Raw genomic sequence first — 18,539 nt, forward strand, 5'->3', positions numbered from 1 at the left:
TGACAGACCCGGGTCCAGTTCCTGGCCAGTACAGATGTAACTTAATTAATTAAGGTAAGAAAAAGAGAAAAGGTGAAAAAAGTATCAATAACTTTATGTTTTCTAAGCATTTGTATAAACATCTCCCCTAACAGAATATGAGAAAAGGATGGAGAAAGTGCCAAGAAAAAAAAAAAGTTGGAAAAGTAACACTTTTGTAAGCATTGGTGGTTCAGTGGTAGAATTCTCGCCTGCCACGCGGGAGACCCGGGTCCGATTCCCGGCCAATGCAGGTATACTTTACCGTTCTTATGTTTCACAAACATGAAAGTCGTGATGGATGTGAGGATGGTCAGTGAGTCGTCCCACGGTTTCTCACTTGATACTGGGTTCGTAGATAGCGTAGTCTGTAGACTATTCATTGAGGTAAGAAAAAGAGATAAGGGGAAAAAACTATCAATAACTTTTTGTTTTCAAAGCATTTGTATAAACATCTCCCCTAACAGAATATGAGAAAAGGATGGAGAAAGTGCCAAGAAAAAAAAAAGTTGGAAAATTAACACTTTTGTAAGCATTGGTGGTTCAGTGGTAGAATTCTCGCCTGCCACGCGGGAGACCCGGGTCTGATTCCCGGCCAATACAGATATACTTTACCGTTCTTATGTGTCACAAACATAAAAGTCGTGATGGATGTGAGGATGGTCAGTGAGTCGTCCCACGGTTTCTCACTTGATATTGGGTTCGTAGATAGCAGAGCAGTAGACTATTCATTAAGGTAAGAAAAAGAGATAAGGGGAAAAAAGTATCAATAACCTTTTGTTTTCTAAGCATTTGTATAAACATCTCCCCTATAAGAATATGAGAAAAGGATGGAGAAAATGCCAAGAAAAAAAAAATTGGAAAATTAACACTTTTGTGAGCATTGGTGATTCAGTGGTAGAATTCTCGCCTGCCACGCGGGAGACCCGGGTCCGATTCCCGGCCAATCCAGGTATACTTTCCCGTTCTTATGTGTCACAAACATAAAAGTCGTGATGGATGTGAGGATGGTCAGTGAGTCGTCCCACGGTTTCTCACTTGATACTGGTTTCGTAGATTGCGGAGTCTGTAGACTACTCATTAAGGTAAGAAAAAGAGAAAAGGTGAAAAAAGTATCAATAACTTTATGTTTTCTAAGCATTTGTATAAACATCTCCCCTAACAGAATATGAGAAAAGGATGGAGAAAGTGCCAAGAAAAAAAAAAGTTGGAAAATTAACACTTTTGTAAGCATTGGTGGTTCAGTGGTAGAATTCTCGCCTGCCACGCGGGGGCCAGTTGCGAATAGCTGTAACAGAGTGACAGCCAATGAAATTGCAGCATTTTGGTGTTGTCCAAGGTTCTGAACCAAACTCTGAATGATGGCTGAGACCCTGGTTCAAATCCCATCTGTGACAAACCAAAACATTTATTGAATCAAATTAGCTGTTTGTATTTAATGACCTCGTATTGGTTATTAAAGAAAAACGGCTATTTTGATTCAATAAATGTGAATCCCACTTTCTTAATAATTGTACTTATCATTCTCTTGGTTTTTTATTAGTATTTTAATCATTTATTGTATTATAGTGGTGGTCTATTATTTATAAACTATTGGAAATATGATTTAGTCAATCAAAAGCTATAGATGTTAATATCTATCAGCTCTCTCTCTGTATATATATCTATTCATAGATATATATTCAGGCTTAACAGTGATACAAGAGACAGTTTTGTGCACTTCAACTTTTATTATTTTAGCTAACATTTTTGCAATGGAAAATTGTTCTCAGGTCCCTCAGCACAAACATTTTAAAATACTTTTTACATGTCGATAAATCAGAATCAGAATAAACAAATACAGATATATACAGATATATTATGAAACATTTAACGCTCATTTCAATTTAAATCTTCAACTATGACTAAATTAAACTTAAATAACACTTTATATTTACATATGTGAATTTCCATATCTAGAGGCCTAGTAAACACGTGAACAGAAACAACTGATGACCATCTAGAAAAAACAACTTTTTAACTATCTTTTCTTCTCCTGTACCCATCGTTGTTTTTCTTCCTCAAAGAAAGGAGACTTGCAAAAGTCCTTCCAGCTCATTTCCTTGGTCATACCCTTATGTTGATAGAGGGCATGAACTTTTGATGGGCAGTAAATGTACTTCCCTGCCAGTCCAGGGAAGCTCGTGTGGATATGTGGGCTGTCTGGTCCCTGTTTGAGAACCATGCGGCAGAATCGGCAAAGGCGGCCAGGTTGTTGTGAGTCGGGTCTTTTTCTCTTTTTGTCTGTCTTCTCTTCCACTCTTTTCTTTGTGTCTTCCAGCTCCCTCTGAAAGAACTGAGTGGATGAAAAATCCTCAAAAGACATTTTGGGGTTAGAGAGACCCTCAGCAGCATAGATGTTGTGCACCTTTTTAGAGCAGTAGAAATACCGCACGGGCCCTTGCTGAAAGAAATAATGGACTGAGGATCCATCAGTCCCGTATCTGGACTTGGGCTGTCCACATGCGAGACAGTTCTTCGTCTGTCTTTGCTTCTGCTCTGACTGTTGCTGCTGCTGTTTTAAAACGTCTTGCACAATCTTCTCAATAGACTCTTGTGTCATAGGTGTGGGCGAAGAAGTTGCTGGAGGGTTGAATCTAACAGGCTCAATGGTGACAACTGGAACACTGGCAGTCTTACTCCCCTCAGTCAAAGAGTGCCACAGCTGCTGAGTTTCCAATAGTTTTTCAGGGCTTGTGTTCAGAGACGAACTGGCATTTATAAGCTTTGCCCGGTGCTTTATATATCGAGAGATATGTTGCCTGGTTGTGGGGTGAAGCAAGCTGTTGGGATCTGTGGCAGCCCGATAAACCAGATCTGCATATTGCTGATCCACAAGCTTCAGCATGTCTTTTTGTCCATGAAATTTCTGCAGCAACCCATCAATGGCCTCTGTCATTGGTGCTGTCCAGCGCGAATGATCCAAGACAAAGACCCGTCCACCTGTTTTAATTTTTCCAATACGGGCACTCCTTGGCGAGGATCTCAGCGGTAGAGGTACAGCATCTGCAGTTTCTGTAACAAAATTTTAAAAAAAAACAATTATTGTCTCTCAGTTTCATGTTATTCAGCCATGATATAACGAAAAAATGTGTCTAAACAATTTTGTTCATTTACCGGCAGTGGCTAGAAGTTCCTGTTTGCTCTCCGACTGCATCTCCTGCCTTTCCGGAGCACCAGCAGAGAGGGGATGGCTGGCAGATGTCATGCCTGAAGGTAGCTGGGGGACCACATCTGGAGCTTGGACTCTGGAGGGGGTGGGTGTCTGCAGAAGTGACAGAGGCAAAAGAGCAACTTGTTCTTCACTCTTTCTGCTTCTGTGCTTCTCCCAGTCCAGAGGGACTGGGCGGCAGTCTGGCTCTCGGTATTCAAGGCCAAACCTCTCTCCAGTGTCTGTTGCTGAAAGGTGAAGTGCTGGGTATTTTTCCTGCCCCGTCACTCTTTTTGATGTGGTATTTAATTCAGCAATTAATGCTGGATCAAATACAGCAGGCAGGAGGACATCTGGCTGCTTGAGGTCAACAAGCCGCTGAAAGTTCCACCGTGCCACACCTGTCATGCCCTGTGCCTGGAACAATTCAGGGGAGACATGGGTCCCTGTGACCCACTGGGCCTGGTGGAAATGGTATCCCTCTTGCTGTGATGTACCTCGCACAGGGATCCAAAGTGGGACTTTGGCACCATCTCCAGGTACATGGTTGAGCTGGACAGTTCCACCATACCTGTACATTATCCCCGCAGACAGCTCAGGGTCACTCAAACACCCGCGGAGAATGTGCACCCTCTGTATACGCCACGTCTTCAGCATTGACGGCTTGTACATCAGGACATCATTTGGGTCTTTGGCCAGGTGAAAATGTTGAATGACCTTTTCAACCCTTTCCAACAGCTCTATGGGCTGTGGTATCTGAGTCCTGCAGTGCTCGCGTACATGCTGCTTTGTCGGACTAGCTGGATGGATGTTGCAGAACTCATAGGCTTTTTGGAGCCTTTTGAGGTCTTCCTGATCCACCACAGAGAAGGCAGCAGAGAGGAGCTGACAGAAAGTGCTGAAAAGAGGATGATGTTCCGACGTGCACTCCTGGGAAAAGCGCCTCAGGCAGTGGAACAAATCCAGTTTGACAACAATTTCTGAGTTGTAATGGGCTCGTGAGGCACATCTGTTCTGCAGGTCACCAGAGGTTGCTGCAGCAATGTGGGAAGGGGTAGTCTTCCACGCATCCCAGTCCAGATGTTCACCCGGGATGGTGTTTGGCATCTTAAATGCAGCGCAGCAATCCCTAAATGAAAGATGCAAATATGTAATATATGCTACATAATTTACCCTAACTTGATGTTGCTAAAATCTAGGCCATAACGAGCACAACATAGTAGTTTAAAAGGCAGTAAAAAGAGAAGATGACCTTTCTCACCTGTCTACCCAGTGGTATCCTGCCTTTTCCACTCCAGCGTCAGTGTACCTCTTGGCCATCCCTTTGTACATGGGTTCCAGTGACCTGTCAGATTCCGACTGAACCATCACCCAGGACACTATCATCCAGTTCTCGTTCATGATAGCGTAACTGGACATGACCCCAGATGCCAAAGTTACTTTTCTTGCAACTTTCCGGGTGTGATCAGATCTGAGCACATGCCCAAAAGTGCCTTTCAGAAACTGAGACATGGCTGGCTCTTGATGTCTGAACTCGCTGATTAAACAGTCAGTTAGGTAGAAACCAGAAACGAAGACGCCACACCAGCCATCTGGATCCTCATATTTGCCAAAAGCATAGGGTGTTATTTTCTTCCTCAGAAACTGCCCGATTGTCCTCTGGCCATGCACGCCAGCCTCAGCATCCCAAACGCTTTCTATGGCATGCAGATATGCCAAATGAGCTCGCTCATACTTGAGATGCATGAGCTCATTCACTTGCTTTGCCATGTCTGTGGGTGACTTGCCAGAGCGCCTCAGCTCATCCATTACGGACTTACAGATTGCCTTCTTGTAAGTGAGAAATGCAGGGAGAAGGTTTGTAAATCGTTTTGGTAGCTTCTCAAGCCATCGTGGACTGTCAGCAAACCAGTTCCTACGACAGGCCTTACAGCAGAGTCGTGAGGAGAAGATATAATACTGACCACTGGAGCCAACAATTACTCGAGGCCTGCCCACACCTGAAGAAACCACTTGTGGACGGGGGCAGCCATGGAGACACGGAAGGATGTAATTATTTCTTAGTCTACCCATAATGTTGCTTTCAGGTTTCCAAATGAAAAATGGATGGAGCTGGTGGAAGTTGGGCGATGGGAGCTCAGCCACTGTATCGATAAGTTCAGGCTGTGGAGGAAGACGCCACAGTGAAATCGTATTCCCTGGGTTACGCACAGGGCGAGACCCAGGCCACAGTCCAAGATCCTGAAGCTCTGTCCTCATCCACAGTTTTTGATGTTGTGAACAGTTCCAGCTGCTCATGTCATGGTCACGGTCTGGCAGAGGCACAGGGATGGGTGGTTCTCCTGAGGGAACTACCATTGAAAAATTAAGACAGACATGACACAAAAGTAATTAGAGACTTAACAAAGAGAAAGAAAGAGAAAGAAAATATACATTTTTAGGCTGAACGAGTAAAATTGCTAAAGTAGAGTAAAGAAAAACAAAAAAATGTTTACATGCTCTCTATACTTACCATCTTTACTACTCTCCTTAAAAGTAAGTGCTCTGCATACAGAGGAGCCAGTAGCACTTGTGCTGGGATCTGAAAAGAAGTGCCATCTTTATGTTATGTATTCATTCAGGATTTAAGCACGATTATGTGATAACATAATTTTTAAAGTGGTTTATTGAAATTATACTGACCTGTGCATCAAACAGATGTGTTATGGAATATTAGTGGAAACATACCTGTGAATGACTCCGGTTTCTTTGCTCTTGTGTCTTTTGAGCGCGCAGTTTCTGTCACAAGGAATGAGAGCTCTGCTGGTAGGGGCACAGGTGTCTTCCTTTTCACAGCTGCTGGGAGGAAAAAATAGAAAAATATTTAAAAAAAATACAAAAAACAACCACATATTAACCCCAACATTAGATTAAAATAACAGTATTGCATTATGTTTACCGTCAACTGTTGATGTTTGCAGTTCATCAAGTGTATCAGGTGGTCTAGACTGGGTCGAAGATGGAACTACAACAGAAAAAACATCTGTCATTCAAATATTCATGGTGAATGTAAGTGTTGATGTTAATAGGAACTCAAACAGCCATTTGCTTGCTTCTCCTGCTCTTCAGAGCTTCATAAACAATCTTTCAATTTTTTTCCACATCTAATTCGCGCACACATAGTAAACTAAATTTTTTCTCTGTCCAAGCAAGAGAAGCAATACAGGGTCCGACATAACCCATGGCCCAGGGCCAGTAAAAGTACATGCAGGGCAAGTTATGGGTAAGTCGTGGGTAAGTCAAAATTTGAAATTTGCCGAGAAGAAACCCTAAAGTTGTTTAAAAACCTACCACTGAGCGTCACCAGCAGGTGACTAAACTCATCAACGCTGCCTGCCACACAATCAAATTTGAACAGGCCTTCGTCTCTTTCGCTCTTCTGAAGAAGAACAGTTTCGACATATGTATGCAGATTTAATCTTCATCCAAACGTCGACGTCGAAGGTGAGTTAAAGTTCAAAAACTAAAAGTTACACATTTGTAGTGTGTAAATTTGCTCATACAGTTTCATAGTTATGCTCATGCTGCATCTCATCTCTGTGTCAAGCAGGTGGCTTGCAGGAGCAGACAGAAGGGGCTTGGAGTGAAGACACGCCTTTTTCCTCTCACTGTTCTATATGATTGTGTTGTATGGAAAATGCATTGTTAGTTATTGACATTAGAAAGAGAAATTATTATCTGAAATGTGTAAATTGTAAAATGTAAATGAAATTAATTTAATAAATAGAAATTTAGGTTAAAAAACAAGGGTTATTTTCATTTTTGCCAGCCAGGCCAGTGAAAATACACAAGGGCCCAATAAAACTCTGATCTACTGGCCCAGGGGGCCAGCAGGAAAAAAAATGTTATGTTGAACCCTGCAATATGGCTCAGTGCATGCATTCAAGTGTTAGTAATGCTGGGCATTGCATGATTTTTTTTTTTTCAATGATAACAAAAATCTATACTCACCTTCATTTTGGTTGGATCAATTCATAGTCCTTATGACCATAAGAGTGACAGCAGCATACAAACAAATATTGAACAGGAAAATGGCCGGAACATGGCCCAAACGCAAAAACACACAGAACAAAATGAGTTAAGTTTCAGTTTTGGAGGGTCATTCATCATGTAAGAGAATCGCACTCCACTCCTGAAACCTGTTATCTAAAAACCTGTCTTTGCTCCTGATGAAAGTTCCTCTTGGGCTGCTGCCACTGATGGCACAGCAGCTGATCACAAAGAGAAACAGAGACATAAGTATTGGAAGTATTAAATTCAAGACTTACCCATCATCAATTCAGTAATCCAGCCAGTGTAATAACAACGGACTTACTGCTTTCAGGTAGGATCTTAGACGGTGAGATGCTCAACATCGCACTTTCCAGCTCCTCATCTTCATCCATCGCTGTGGTGCGGACAAGATTTAAAGTGTACAAAAAAAAAAAGAACAAAAATTACTGGCACCGTTTACAATCAGTTTAAATTTAACACATATCATGCTAGATTTATTCTGAAAAATGGGAATAAGAATATTGACAAAATAACTTGCCCAGAGGTTTAGTTGGTGCACGTACTGCTGTCGGCTCAGCAGTCGTGGAAACAGAGGCACTGAGCTGCTTCTTCCGCAGGTAATGCTGCAGCTTGTGCATGCGTGTCCCTGGAAGGCAGTTCTTTTTAATAATGAAGTCTGCAAAGCCATCAGCTCTGCTGTCCCATATCTCCTTCCAGGTGCTTTTTCTACGGGAGCCGAAGCCCACCAGCTGATCATCTTCAGAAGATGCTGCTGCAACACCCTCATAATTTAGAGCAGTCTGAATCTCTGTAAAACTGAGCGCATAGTCCACAAATGTGAAGAGACTGTCTTTGTTATGCCCCTCAGTTTGACTGATTCCTAAAGCCTCTTCCTTCTGGAGATTCTTAATCAGGTACAAAGTATACCCAACATCATTCTCCAAAAGCCACCTAAAAGACTTCCCTTTATATTTGCCGAACTGTAGGATGTAGTCTCCCAGCACCTCTGTCACATCTGAGGCATCCCCCCCTCTCTGACGGACCATACTGAGAGCATTCTGTCGCACAAGCTCTGCTCTCATGGGTACAGATTTATCCTGAAGACTCTTGTCATCCTTAATGTGCTTGGCCTCAGGAGAAGGCTCCTGGAGGAGAAAACCAAGAGGCCCTTTGCGGAAAACCACTTGAAGTTTCCCAGGAAAGAACATAATTTTCTTCTGCATCTCAACCTGCGAAACAGTAAAATAAACAGTTAATTTTTTATTTCTAGATTCCACTTTAAGAAAAAAAATCAATGATATATATCTATATTTCATGTTATTTTCACATCAACTTTAATATTTTAGCTCAAAGAATAGTCCTATTAAAAACCTGTTACTCTCCATTATTTTATCCTTAAAGAGGCCAAGTAGAGAGCAGAGGCACAGGTGCATATGAGGACACAGATTTTTTAGTGTGTACAAGAAAGTAAGAGGATGGAAAAATATGTTGAGTAATTTTTTTCACTCTGCAGGTTTACTCTGATTCTATTATTCCAAAATCATTTAAAGTAATCCCCTGATAAACAGCCCACAGAGGAAAAAAGTTCTTACAGTACAGAGTTTTTACTAGTGCCTCAGCACTAGAAATCGATATTAACTGAACAGAAAGACGGTAAGATGCGTTAGCGACACAATGTGGGTGTAAGATAGTATACTGTATATTATACAGTAACAGTCTCTTACAGCTGGCGTTACGCCAACACATCATTAAAAAAATGAATAACTCTCAAATAATGACCGGTTAGCTTACTGTTATAACATGCAAGCCCATACATGAATATGAATGAAAATTTTCATTCAACATTTTACGTATCATTTCATTCATCATTTGACGTCTCATTTCACTGCATTTTATCAGCGTTTACTATGAACTACAAACGTAAGCTGATGATGTACTTTTTAAATATCTATCCACATTAATATGTCTTACCTTTTACCGAGGAGCAGACGTGAAATTCTCGGAGCGTCAGCGTACAGTAGAGCGGTCCCGCTAATCGTGGAAATTTACTGGGAAAAAATTTAAAAGTTTGCAGCATCCTGTAGAAAAAAGCGAAACAGCGCCAAAAGACGTAGCGGTCGAAAATATATTACATCCGTAGTGATTTAGGCACTACCATAGAGAATGAATGGGATTTGGTTTAGGGCCGTTTAGCTAAACAACTCTCGGCTCCCGCGCGGGAGACCCGGGTCCGATTCCCGGCCAATGCAGGTATACTATGCCGTTCTTATGTTTCACAAACATGAAAGTCGTGATGGATGTGAGGATGGTCAGTGAGTCGTCCCACGGTTTCTCACTTGATACTGGGTTCGTAGATTGCAGAGTCTGTAGACTATTCATTAAGGTAAGAAAAAGAGAAAAGGTCAAAAAAGTATCAATAACTTTATGTTTTCTAAGCATTTGTATAAACATCTCCCCTAACAGAATATGAGAAAAGGATGGAGAAAATGCCAAGAAAAAAAAAAAATTGGAAAATTAACACTTTCGTGAGCATTGGTGGTTCAGTGGTAGAATTCTCGCCTGCCACGCGGGAGACCCGGGTCTGATTCCCGGCCAATGCAGTTATACTATGCCGTTCTTATGTGTCACAAACATAAAAGTCGTGATGGATGTGAGGATGGTCAGTGAGTCGTCCCACGGTTTCTCACTTGATACTGGGTTCGTAGATAGCGTAGTCTTTAGACTATTCATTGAGGTAAGAAAAAGAGATAAGGGGAAAAAACTATCAATAACTTTATGTTTTCTAAGCATTTGTATAAACATCTCCCCTAACAGAAAATGAGAAAAGGATGGAGAAAATGCCAAGAAAAAAAAAATTTGGAAAATTAACACTTTTGTGAGCATTGGTCGTTCAGTGGTAGAATTCTCGCCTGCCACGCGGGAGACCCGGGTCCGATTCCCGACCAATGCAGGTATACTTTCCCGTTCTTATGTGTCACAAACATAAAAGTCGTGATGGATGTGAGGATGGTCAGTGAGTCGTCCCACGGTTTCTCACTTGATATTGGGTTCGTAGATAGCGTAGTCTGTAGACTATTCATTGAGGTAAGAAAAAGAGATAAGGGGAAAAAAGTATCAATAACTTTATGTTTTCTAAGCATTTGTATAAACATCTCCCCTATAAGAATATGAGAAAAGGATGGAGAAAATGCCAAGAAAAAAAAAAATTGGAAAATTAACACTTTTGTGAGCATTGGTCGTTCAGTGGTAGAATTCTCGCCTGCCACGCGGGAGACCCGGGTCCAATTCCCGGCCAATGCAGGTATACTATCCCGTTCTTATGTGTCACAAACATAAAAGTCGTGATGGATGTGAGGATGGTCAGTGAGTCGTCCCACGGTTTCTCACTTGATATTGGGTTCGTAGATAGCAGAGCAGTAGACTATTCATTAAGGTAAGAAAAAGAGATAAGGGGAAAAAAGTATCAATAACTTTTTGTTTTCTAAGCATTTGTATAAACATCTCCCCTATAAGAATATGAGAAAAGGATGGAGAAAATGCCAAGAAAAAAAAAATTGGAAAATTAAAACTTTTGTGAGCATTGGTGATTCAGTGGTAGAATTCTCGCCTGCCACGCGGGAGACCCGGGTCTGATTCCCGGCCAATACAGATATACTTTACCGTTCTTATGTGTCACAAACATAAAAGTCGTGATGGATGTGAGGATGGTCAGTGAGTCGTCCCACGGTTTCTCACTTGATACTGGGTTCGTAGATAGCGTAGTCTGTAGACTATTCATTGAGGTAAGAAAAAGAGATAAGGGGAAAAAACTATCAATAACTTTTTGTTTTCAAAGCATTTGTATAAACATCTCCCCTAACAGAATATGAGAAAAGGATGGAGAAAGTGCCAAGAAAAAAAAGTTGGAAAATTAACACTATTGTAAGCATTGGTGGTTCAGTGGTAGAATTCTTGCCTGCCATGTGGGGGACAGTGTTTGAATAGTCTGGAGACTATTCAAAAGACAGAAAAAAACATATCAATGACTTCTTGTTTTCTAATCATTTGTACAAACATCTCCCCTAACACAATATGAGAAAAGGATAGAAGAAAAAAAAGTTGGTAAATCCACAATCTTGTAAACATTGGTGGTTCAGTGGTAGAATTCTTGCCTCCCATTTGACAGACCCGGGTCCAGTTCCTGGCCAGTACAGATGTAACTTACTGTTCTTATGTGTCACTGACCTTAAAGTCGTGATGGATGTGAGGATGGTCAGTGAGTCGTCCCACGGTTTCTCACTTGATATTGGGTTCGTAGATAGCAGAGCAGTAGACTATTCATTAAGGTAAGAAAAAGAGAAAAGGTGAAAAAAGTATCAATAACTTTATGTTTTCTAAGCATTTGTATACACATCTCCCCTAACAGAATATGAGAAAAGGATGGAGAAGGTGCCAAGAAAAAAAAAAAGTTGGAAAATTAACACTTTTGTGAGCATTGGTGGTTCAGTGGTAGAATTCTCGCCTGCCACGCGGGAGACCCGGGTCCGATTCCCGGCCAATGCAGGTATACTATGCCGTTCTTATGTTTCACAAACATGAAAGTCGTGATGGATGTGAGGATGGTCAGTGAGTCGTCCCACGGTTTCTCACTTGATACTGGGTTCGTAGATAGCGTAGTCTTTAGACTATTCATTGAGGTAAGAAAAAGAGATAAGGGGAAAAAACTATCAATAACTTTATGTTTTCTAAGCATTTGTATAAACATCTCCCCTAACAGAAAATGAGAAAAGGATGGAGAAAATGCCAAGAAAAAAAAAAATTGGAAAATTAACACTTTTGTGAGAATTGGTGATTCAGTGGTAGAATTCTCGCCTGCCACGCGGGAGACCCGGGTCCGATTCCCGGCCAATGCAGGTATACTTTCCCGTTCTTATGTGTCACAAACATAAAAGTCGTGATGGATGTGAGGATGGTCAGTGAGTCGTCCCACGGTTTCTCACTTGATATTGGGTTCGTAGATAGCAGAGCAGTAGACTATTCATTAAGGTAAGAAAAAGAGATAAGGGGAAAAAAGTATCAATAACTTTTTGTTTTCTAAGCATTTGTATAAACATCTCCCCTATAAGAATATGAGAAAAGGATGGAGAAAATGCCAAGAAAAAAAAAAATTGGAAAATTAACACTTTTGTGAGCATTGGTGATTCAGTGGTAGAATTCTCGCCTGCCACGCGGGAGACCCGGGTCTGATTCCCGGCCAATACAGATATACTTTACCGTTCTTATGTGTCACAAACATAAAAGTCGTGATGGATGTGAAGATGGTCAGTGAGTCGTCCCACGGTTTCTCACTTGATACTGGGTTCGTAGATAGCGTAGTCTGTAGACTATTCATTGAGGTAAGAAAAAGAGATAAGGGGAAAAAACTATCAATAACTTTTTGTTTTCAAAGCATTTGTATAAACATCTCCCCTAACAGAATATGAGAAAAGGATGGAGAAAGTGCCAAGAAAAAAAAGTTGGAAAATTAACACTATTGTAAGCATTGGTGGTTCAGTGGTAGAATTCTTGCCTGCCATGTGGGGGACAGTGTTTGAATAGTCTGGAGACTATTCAAAAGACAGAAAAAAACATATCAATGACTTCTTGTTTTCTAATCATTTGTACAAACATCTCCCCTAACACAATATGAGAAAAGGATAGAAGAAAAAAAAGTTGGTAAATCCACAATCTTGTAAACATTGGTGGTTCAGTGGTAGAATTCTTGCCTCCCATTTGACAGACCCGGGTCCAGTTCCTGGCCAGTACAGATGTAACTTACTGTTCTTATGTGTCACTGACCTTAAAGTCGTGATGGATGTGAGGATGGTCAGTGAGTCATCCCACGGTTTCTCATTTGATATTGGGTTCGTAGATAGCAGAGCAGTAGACTATTCATTAAGGTAAGAAAAAGAGAAAAGGTGAAAAAAGTATCAATAACTTTATGTTTTCTAAGCATTTGTATAAACATCTCCCCTAACAGAATATGAGAAAAGGATGGAGAAAATGCCAAGAAAAAAAAAAAATTGGAAAATTAACACTTTTGTGAGCATTGGTGGTTCAGTGGTAGAATTCTCGCCTGCCACGCGGGAGACCGGGGTCCGATTCCCGGCCAATGCAGGTATACTATCCCGTTCTTATGTTTCACAAACATGAAAGTCGTGATGGATGTGAGGATGGTCAGTGAGTCGTCCCACGGTTTCTCACTTGATACTGGGTTCGTAGATAGCGTAGTCTTTAGACTATTCATTGAGGTAAGAAAAAGAGATAAGGGGAAAAAACTATCAATAACTTTATGTTTTCTAAGCATTTGTATAAACATCTCCCCTAACAGAAAATGAGAAAAGGATGGAGAAAATGCCAAGAAAAAAAAAATTTGGAAAATTAACACTTTTGTGAGCATTGGTCGTTCAGTGGTAGAATTCTCGCCTGCCACGCGGGAGACCCGGGTCCGATTCCCGGCCAATGCAGGTATACTTTCCCGTTCTTATGTGTCACAAACATAAAAGTCGTGATGGATGTGAGGATGGTCAGTGAGTCGTCCCACGGTTTCTCACTTGATATTGGGTTCGTAGATAGCGTAGTCTGTAGACTATTCATTGAGGTAAGAAAAAGAGATAAGGGGAAAAAAGTATCAATAACTTTATGTTTTCTAAGCATTTGTATAAACATCTCCCCTATAAGAATATGAGAAAAGGATGGAGAAAATGCCAAGAAAAAAAAAAATTGGAAAATTAACACTTTTGTGAGCATTGGTCGTTCAGTGGTAGAATTCTCGCCTGCCACGCGGGAGACCCGGGTCCAATTCCCGGCCAATGCAGGTATACTATCCCGTTCTTATGTGTCACAAACATAAAAGTCGTGATGGATGTGAGGATGGTCAGTGAGTCGTCCCACGGTTTCTCACTTGATATTGGGTTCGTAGATAGCAGAGCAGTAGACTATTCATTAAGGTAAGAAAAAGAGATAAGGGGAAAAAATTATCAATAACTTTTTGTTTTCTAAGCATTTGTATAAACATCTCCCCTAACAGAATATGAGAAAAGGATGGAGAAAGTGCCAAGAAAAAAAAGTTGGAAAATTAACACTATTGTAAGCATTGGTGGTTCAGTGGTAGAATTCTTGCCTGCCATGTGGGGGACAGTGTTTGAATAGTCTGGAGACTATTCAAAAGACAGAAAAAAACATATCAATGACTTCTTGTTTTCTAATCATTTGTACAAACATCTCCCCTAACACAATATGAGAAAAGGATAGAAGAAAAAAAAGTTGGTAAATCCACAATCTTGTAAACATTGGTGGTTCAGTGGTAGAATTCTTGCCTCCCATTTGACAGACCCGGGTCCAGTTCCTGGCCAGTACAGATGTAACTTACTGTTCTTATGTGTCACTGACCTTAAAGTCGTGATGGATGTGAGGATGGTCAGTGAGTCGTCCCACGGTTTCTCACTTGATATTGGGTTCGTAGATAGCAGAGCAGTAGACTATTCATTAAGGTAAGAAAAAGAGAAAAGGTGAAAAAAGTATCAATAACTTTATGTTTTCTAAGCATTTGTATACACATCTCCCCTAACAGAATATGAGAAAAGGATGGAGAAGGTGCCAAGAAAAAAAAAAAGTTGGAAAATTAACACTTTTGTAAGCATTGGTGGTTCAGTGGTAGAATTCTCGCCTGCCACGCGGGAGACCCGGGTCCGATTCCCGGCCAATGCAGGTATACTATGCCGTTCTTATGTTTCACAAACATGAAAGTCGTGATGGATGTGAGGATGGTCAGTGAGTCGTCCCACGGTTTCTCACTTGATACTGGGTTCGTAGATTGCAGAGTCTGTAGACTATTCATTAAGGTAAGAAAAAGAGAAAAGGTCAAAAAAGTATCAATAACTTTATGTTTTCTAAGCATTTGTATAAACATCTCCCCTAACAGAATATGAGAAAAGGATGGAGAAAATGCCAAGAAAAAAAAAAAATTGGAAAATTAAAACTTTTGTGAGCATTGGTGATTCAGTGGTAGAATTCTCGCCTGCCACGCGGGAGACCCGGGTCTGATTCCCGGCCAATACAGATATACTTTACCGTTCTTATGTGTCACAAACATAAAAGTCGTGATGGATGTGAAGATGGTCAGTGAGTCGTCCCACGGTTTCTCACTTGATACTGGGTTCGTAGATAGCGTAGTCTGTAGACTATTCATTGAGGTAAGAAAAAGAGATAAGGGGAAAAAACTATCAATAACTTTTTGTTTTCAAAGCATTTGTATAAACATCTCCCCTAACAGAATATGAGAAAAGGATGGAGAAAGTGCCAAGAAAAAAAAGTTGGAAAATTAACACTTTTGTAAGCATTGGTGGTTCAGTGGTAGAATTCTCGCCTGCCACGCGGGAGACCCCGGTCCGATTCCCGGCCAATGCAGGTATACTATGCCGTTCTTATGTTTCACAAACATGAAAGTCGTGATGGATGTGAGGATGGTCAGTGAGTCGTCCCACGGTTTCTCACTTGATACTGGGTTCGTAGATAGCGTAGTCTTTAGACTATTCATTGAGGTAAGAAAAAGAGATAAGGGGAAAAAAGTATCAATAACTTTATGTTTTCTAAGCATTTGTATAAACATCTCCCCTATAAGAATATGAGAAAAGGATGGAGAAAATGCCAAGAAAAAAAAAATTTGGAAAATTAACACTTTTGTGAGCATTGGTCGTTCAGTGGTAGAATTCTCGCCTGCCACGCGGGAGACCCGGGTCCAATTCCCGGCCAATGCAGGTATACTATCCCGTTCTTATGTGTCACAAACATAAAAGTCGTGATGGATGTGAGGATGGTCAGTGAGTCGTCCCACGGTTTCTCACTTGATATTGGGTTCGTAGATAGCAGAGCAGTAGACTATTCATTAAGGTAAGAAAAAGAGATAAGGGGAAAAAAGTATCAATAACTTTTTGTTTTCTAAGCATTTGTATAAACATCTCCCCTATAAGAATATGAGAAAAGGATGGAGAAAATGCCAAGAAAAAAAAAAATTGGAAAATTAAAACTTTTGTGAGCATTGGTGATTCAGTGGTAGAATTCTCGCCTGCCACGCGGGAGACCCGGGTCTGATTCCCGGCCAATACAGATATACTTTACCGTTCTTATGTGTCACAAACATAAAAGTCGTGATGGATGTGAAGATGGTCAGTGAGTCGTCCCACGGTTTCTCACTTGATACTGGGTTCGTAGATAGCGTAGTCTGTAGACTATTCATTGAGGTAAGAAAAAGAGATAAGGGGAAAAAACTATCAATAACTTTTTGTTTTCAAAGCATTTGTATAAACATCTCCCCTAACAGAATATGAGAAAAGGATGGAGAAAGTGCCAAGAAAAAAAAGTTGGAAAATTAACACTTTTGTAAGCATTGGTGGTTCAGTGGTAGAATTCTCGCCTGCCACGCGGGAGACCCGGGTCCGATTCCCGGCCAATGCAGGTATACTATGCCGTTCTTATGTTTCACAAACATGAAAGTCGTGATGGATGTGAGGATGGTCAGTGAGTCGTCCCACGGTTTCTCACTTGATACTGGGTTCGTAGATTGCAGAGTCTGTAGACTATTCATTAAGGTAAGAAAAAGAGAAAAGGTCAAAAAAGTATCAATAACTTTATGTTTTCTAAGCATTTGTATAAACATCTCCCCTAACAGAATATGAGAAAAGGATGGAGAAAATGCCAAGAAAAAAAAAAAATTGGAAAATTAACACTTTCGTGAGCATTGGTGGTTCAGTGGTAGAATTCTCGCCTGCCACGCGGGAGACCCGGGTCCGATTCCCGGCCAATGCAGGTATACTATGCCGTTCTTATGTGTCACAAACATAAAAGTCGTGATGGATGTGAGGATGGTCAGTGAGTCGTCCCACGGTTTCTCACTTGATACTGGGTTCGTAGATTGCGGAGTCTGTAGACTACTCATTAAGGTAAGAAAAGGTGAAAAAAGTATCAATAACTTTATGTTTTCTAAGCATTTGTATAAACATCTCCCCTAACAGAATATGAGAAAAGGATGGAGAAAATGCCAAGAAAAAAAAAAAATTGGAAAATTAACACTTTTGTGAGCATTGGTGGTTCAGTGGTAGAATTCTCGCCTGCCACGCGGGAGACCAGGGTCCGATTCCCGGCCAATGCAGGTATACTATCCCGTTCTTATGTTTCACAAACATGAAAGTCGTGATGGATGTGAGGATGGTCAGTGAGTCGTCCCACGGTTTCTCACTTGATACTGGGTTCGTAGATAGCGTAGTCTTTAGACTATTCATTGAGGTAAGAAAAAGAGATAAGGGGAAAAAACTATCAATAACTTTATGTTTTCTAAGCATTTGTATAAACATCTCCCCTAACAGAAAATGAGAAAAGGATGGAGAAAATGCCAAGAAAAAAAAAATTTGGAAAATTAACACTTTTGTGAGCATTGGTCGTTCAGTGGTAGAATTCTCGCCTGCCACGCGGGAGACCCGGGTCCGATTCCCGGCCAATGCAGGTATACTTTCCCGTTCTTATGTGTCACAAACATAAAAGTCGTGATGGATGTGAGGATGGTCAGTGAGTCGTCCCACGGTTTCTCACTTGATATTGGGTTCGTAGATAGCGTAGTCTGTAGACTATTCATTGAGGTAAGAAAAAGAGATAAGGGGAAAAAACTATCAATAACTTTTTGTTTTCAAAGCATTTGTATAAACATCTCCCCTAACAGAATATGAGAAAAGGATGGAGAAAGTGCCAAGAAAAAAAAGTTGGAAAATTAACACTATTGTAAGCATTGGTGGTTCAGTGGTAGAATTCTTGCCTGCCATGTGGGGGACAGTGTTTGAATAGTCTGGAGACTATTCAAAAGACAGAAAAAAACATATCAATGACTTCTTGTTTTCTAATCATTTGTACAAACATCTCCCCTAACACAATATGAGAAAAGGATAGAAGAAAAAAAAGTTGGTAAATCCACAATCTTGTAAACATTGGTGGTTCAGTGGTAGAATTCTTGCCTCCCATTTGACAGACCCGGGTCCAGTTCCTGGCCAGTACAGATGTAACTTACTGTTCTTATGTGTCACTGACCTTAAAGTCGTGATGGATGTGAGGATGGTCAGTGAGTCGTCCCACGGTTTCTCACTTGATATTGGGTTCGTAGATAGCAGAGCAGTAGACTATTCATTAAGGTAAGAAAAAGAGAAAAGGTGAAAAAAGTATCAATAACTTTATGTTTTCTAAGCATTTGTATACACATCTCCCCTAACAGAATATGAGAAAAGGATGGAGAAGG

At 40.8% G+C, this 18,539-nt stretch overlaps 1 protein-coding gene and 7 non-coding genes across 8 annotated transcripts; 7 read left to right on the plus strand and 1 right to left on the minus strand.

Moving 5' to 3' along the window:
• The first annotated feature begins 200 nt into the window (after positions 1 to 200).
• trnag-gcc (transfer RNA glycine (anticodon GCC)) lies at positions 201 to 271 on the plus strand. Its single transcript has one exon. It is a non-coding gene; the product is annotated as a tRNA-Gly (tRNA).
• A 1,743-nt stretch (positions 272 to 2,014) lies between these two features.
• LOC140307725 (uncharacterized) lies at positions 2,015 to 3,273 on the minus strand. Its single transcript, XM_072386709.1, has 2 exons — positions 3,175 to 3,273; positions 2,015 to 3,072 (listed from the first exon to the last, which is right to left on the minus strand). Exons 1-2 carry the CDS (start codon positions 3,263 to 3,265, stop codon positions 2,039 to 2,041), a joined length of 1,125 nt encoding a protein of 374 aa, XP_072242810.1. The 5' UTR covers positions 3,266 to 3,273; the 3' UTR covers positions 2,015 to 2,038.
• A 6,496-nt stretch (positions 3,274 to 9,769) lies between these two features.
• trnag-gcc (transfer RNA glycine (anticodon GCC)) lies at positions 9,770 to 9,840 on the plus strand. Its single transcript has one exon. It is a non-coding gene; the product is annotated as a tRNA-Gly (tRNA).
• Positions 9,841 to 11,711: 1,871 nt separating this feature from the next.
• Positions 11,712 to 11,782, plus strand: trnag-gcc (transfer RNA glycine (anticodon GCC)). Its single transcript has one exon. It is a non-coding gene; the product is annotated as a tRNA-Gly (tRNA).
• A 3,115-nt stretch (positions 11,783 to 14,897) lies between these two features.
• On the plus strand, positions 14,898 to 14,968 carry trnag-gcc (transfer RNA glycine (anticodon GCC)). The gene has a single exon. It is a non-coding gene; the product is annotated as a tRNA-Gly (tRNA).
• A 1,675-nt stretch (positions 14,969 to 16,643) lies between these two features.
• On the plus strand, positions 16,644 to 16,714 carry trnag-gcc (transfer RNA glycine (anticodon GCC)). The gene has a single exon. It is a non-coding gene; the product is annotated as a tRNA-Gly (tRNA).
• Positions 16,715 to 16,994: 280 nt separating this feature from the next.
• On the plus strand, positions 16,995 to 17,065 carry trnag-gcc (transfer RNA glycine (anticodon GCC)). The gene has a single exon. It is a non-coding gene; the product is annotated as a tRNA-Gly (tRNA).
• A 272-nt stretch (positions 17,066 to 17,337) lies between these two features.
• On the plus strand, positions 17,338 to 17,408 carry trnag-gcc (transfer RNA glycine (anticodon GCC)). Its single transcript has one exon. It is a non-coding gene; the product is annotated as a tRNA-Gly (tRNA).
• The last annotated feature ends 1,131 nt before the right edge of the window (positions 17,409 to 18,539 follow it).

Source organism: Leuresthes tenuis, unplaced genomic scaffold, assembly GCF_036924035.1.
Source record: "Leuresthes tenuis unplaced genomic scaffold, fLeuTen1.0.hap1 SCAF_5, whole genome shotgun sequence".
In the NCBI taxonomy this organism is placed as follows: domain Eukaryota; kingdom Metazoa; phylum Chordata; class Actinopteri; order Atheriniformes; family Atherinopsidae; genus Leuresthes; species Leuresthes tenuis.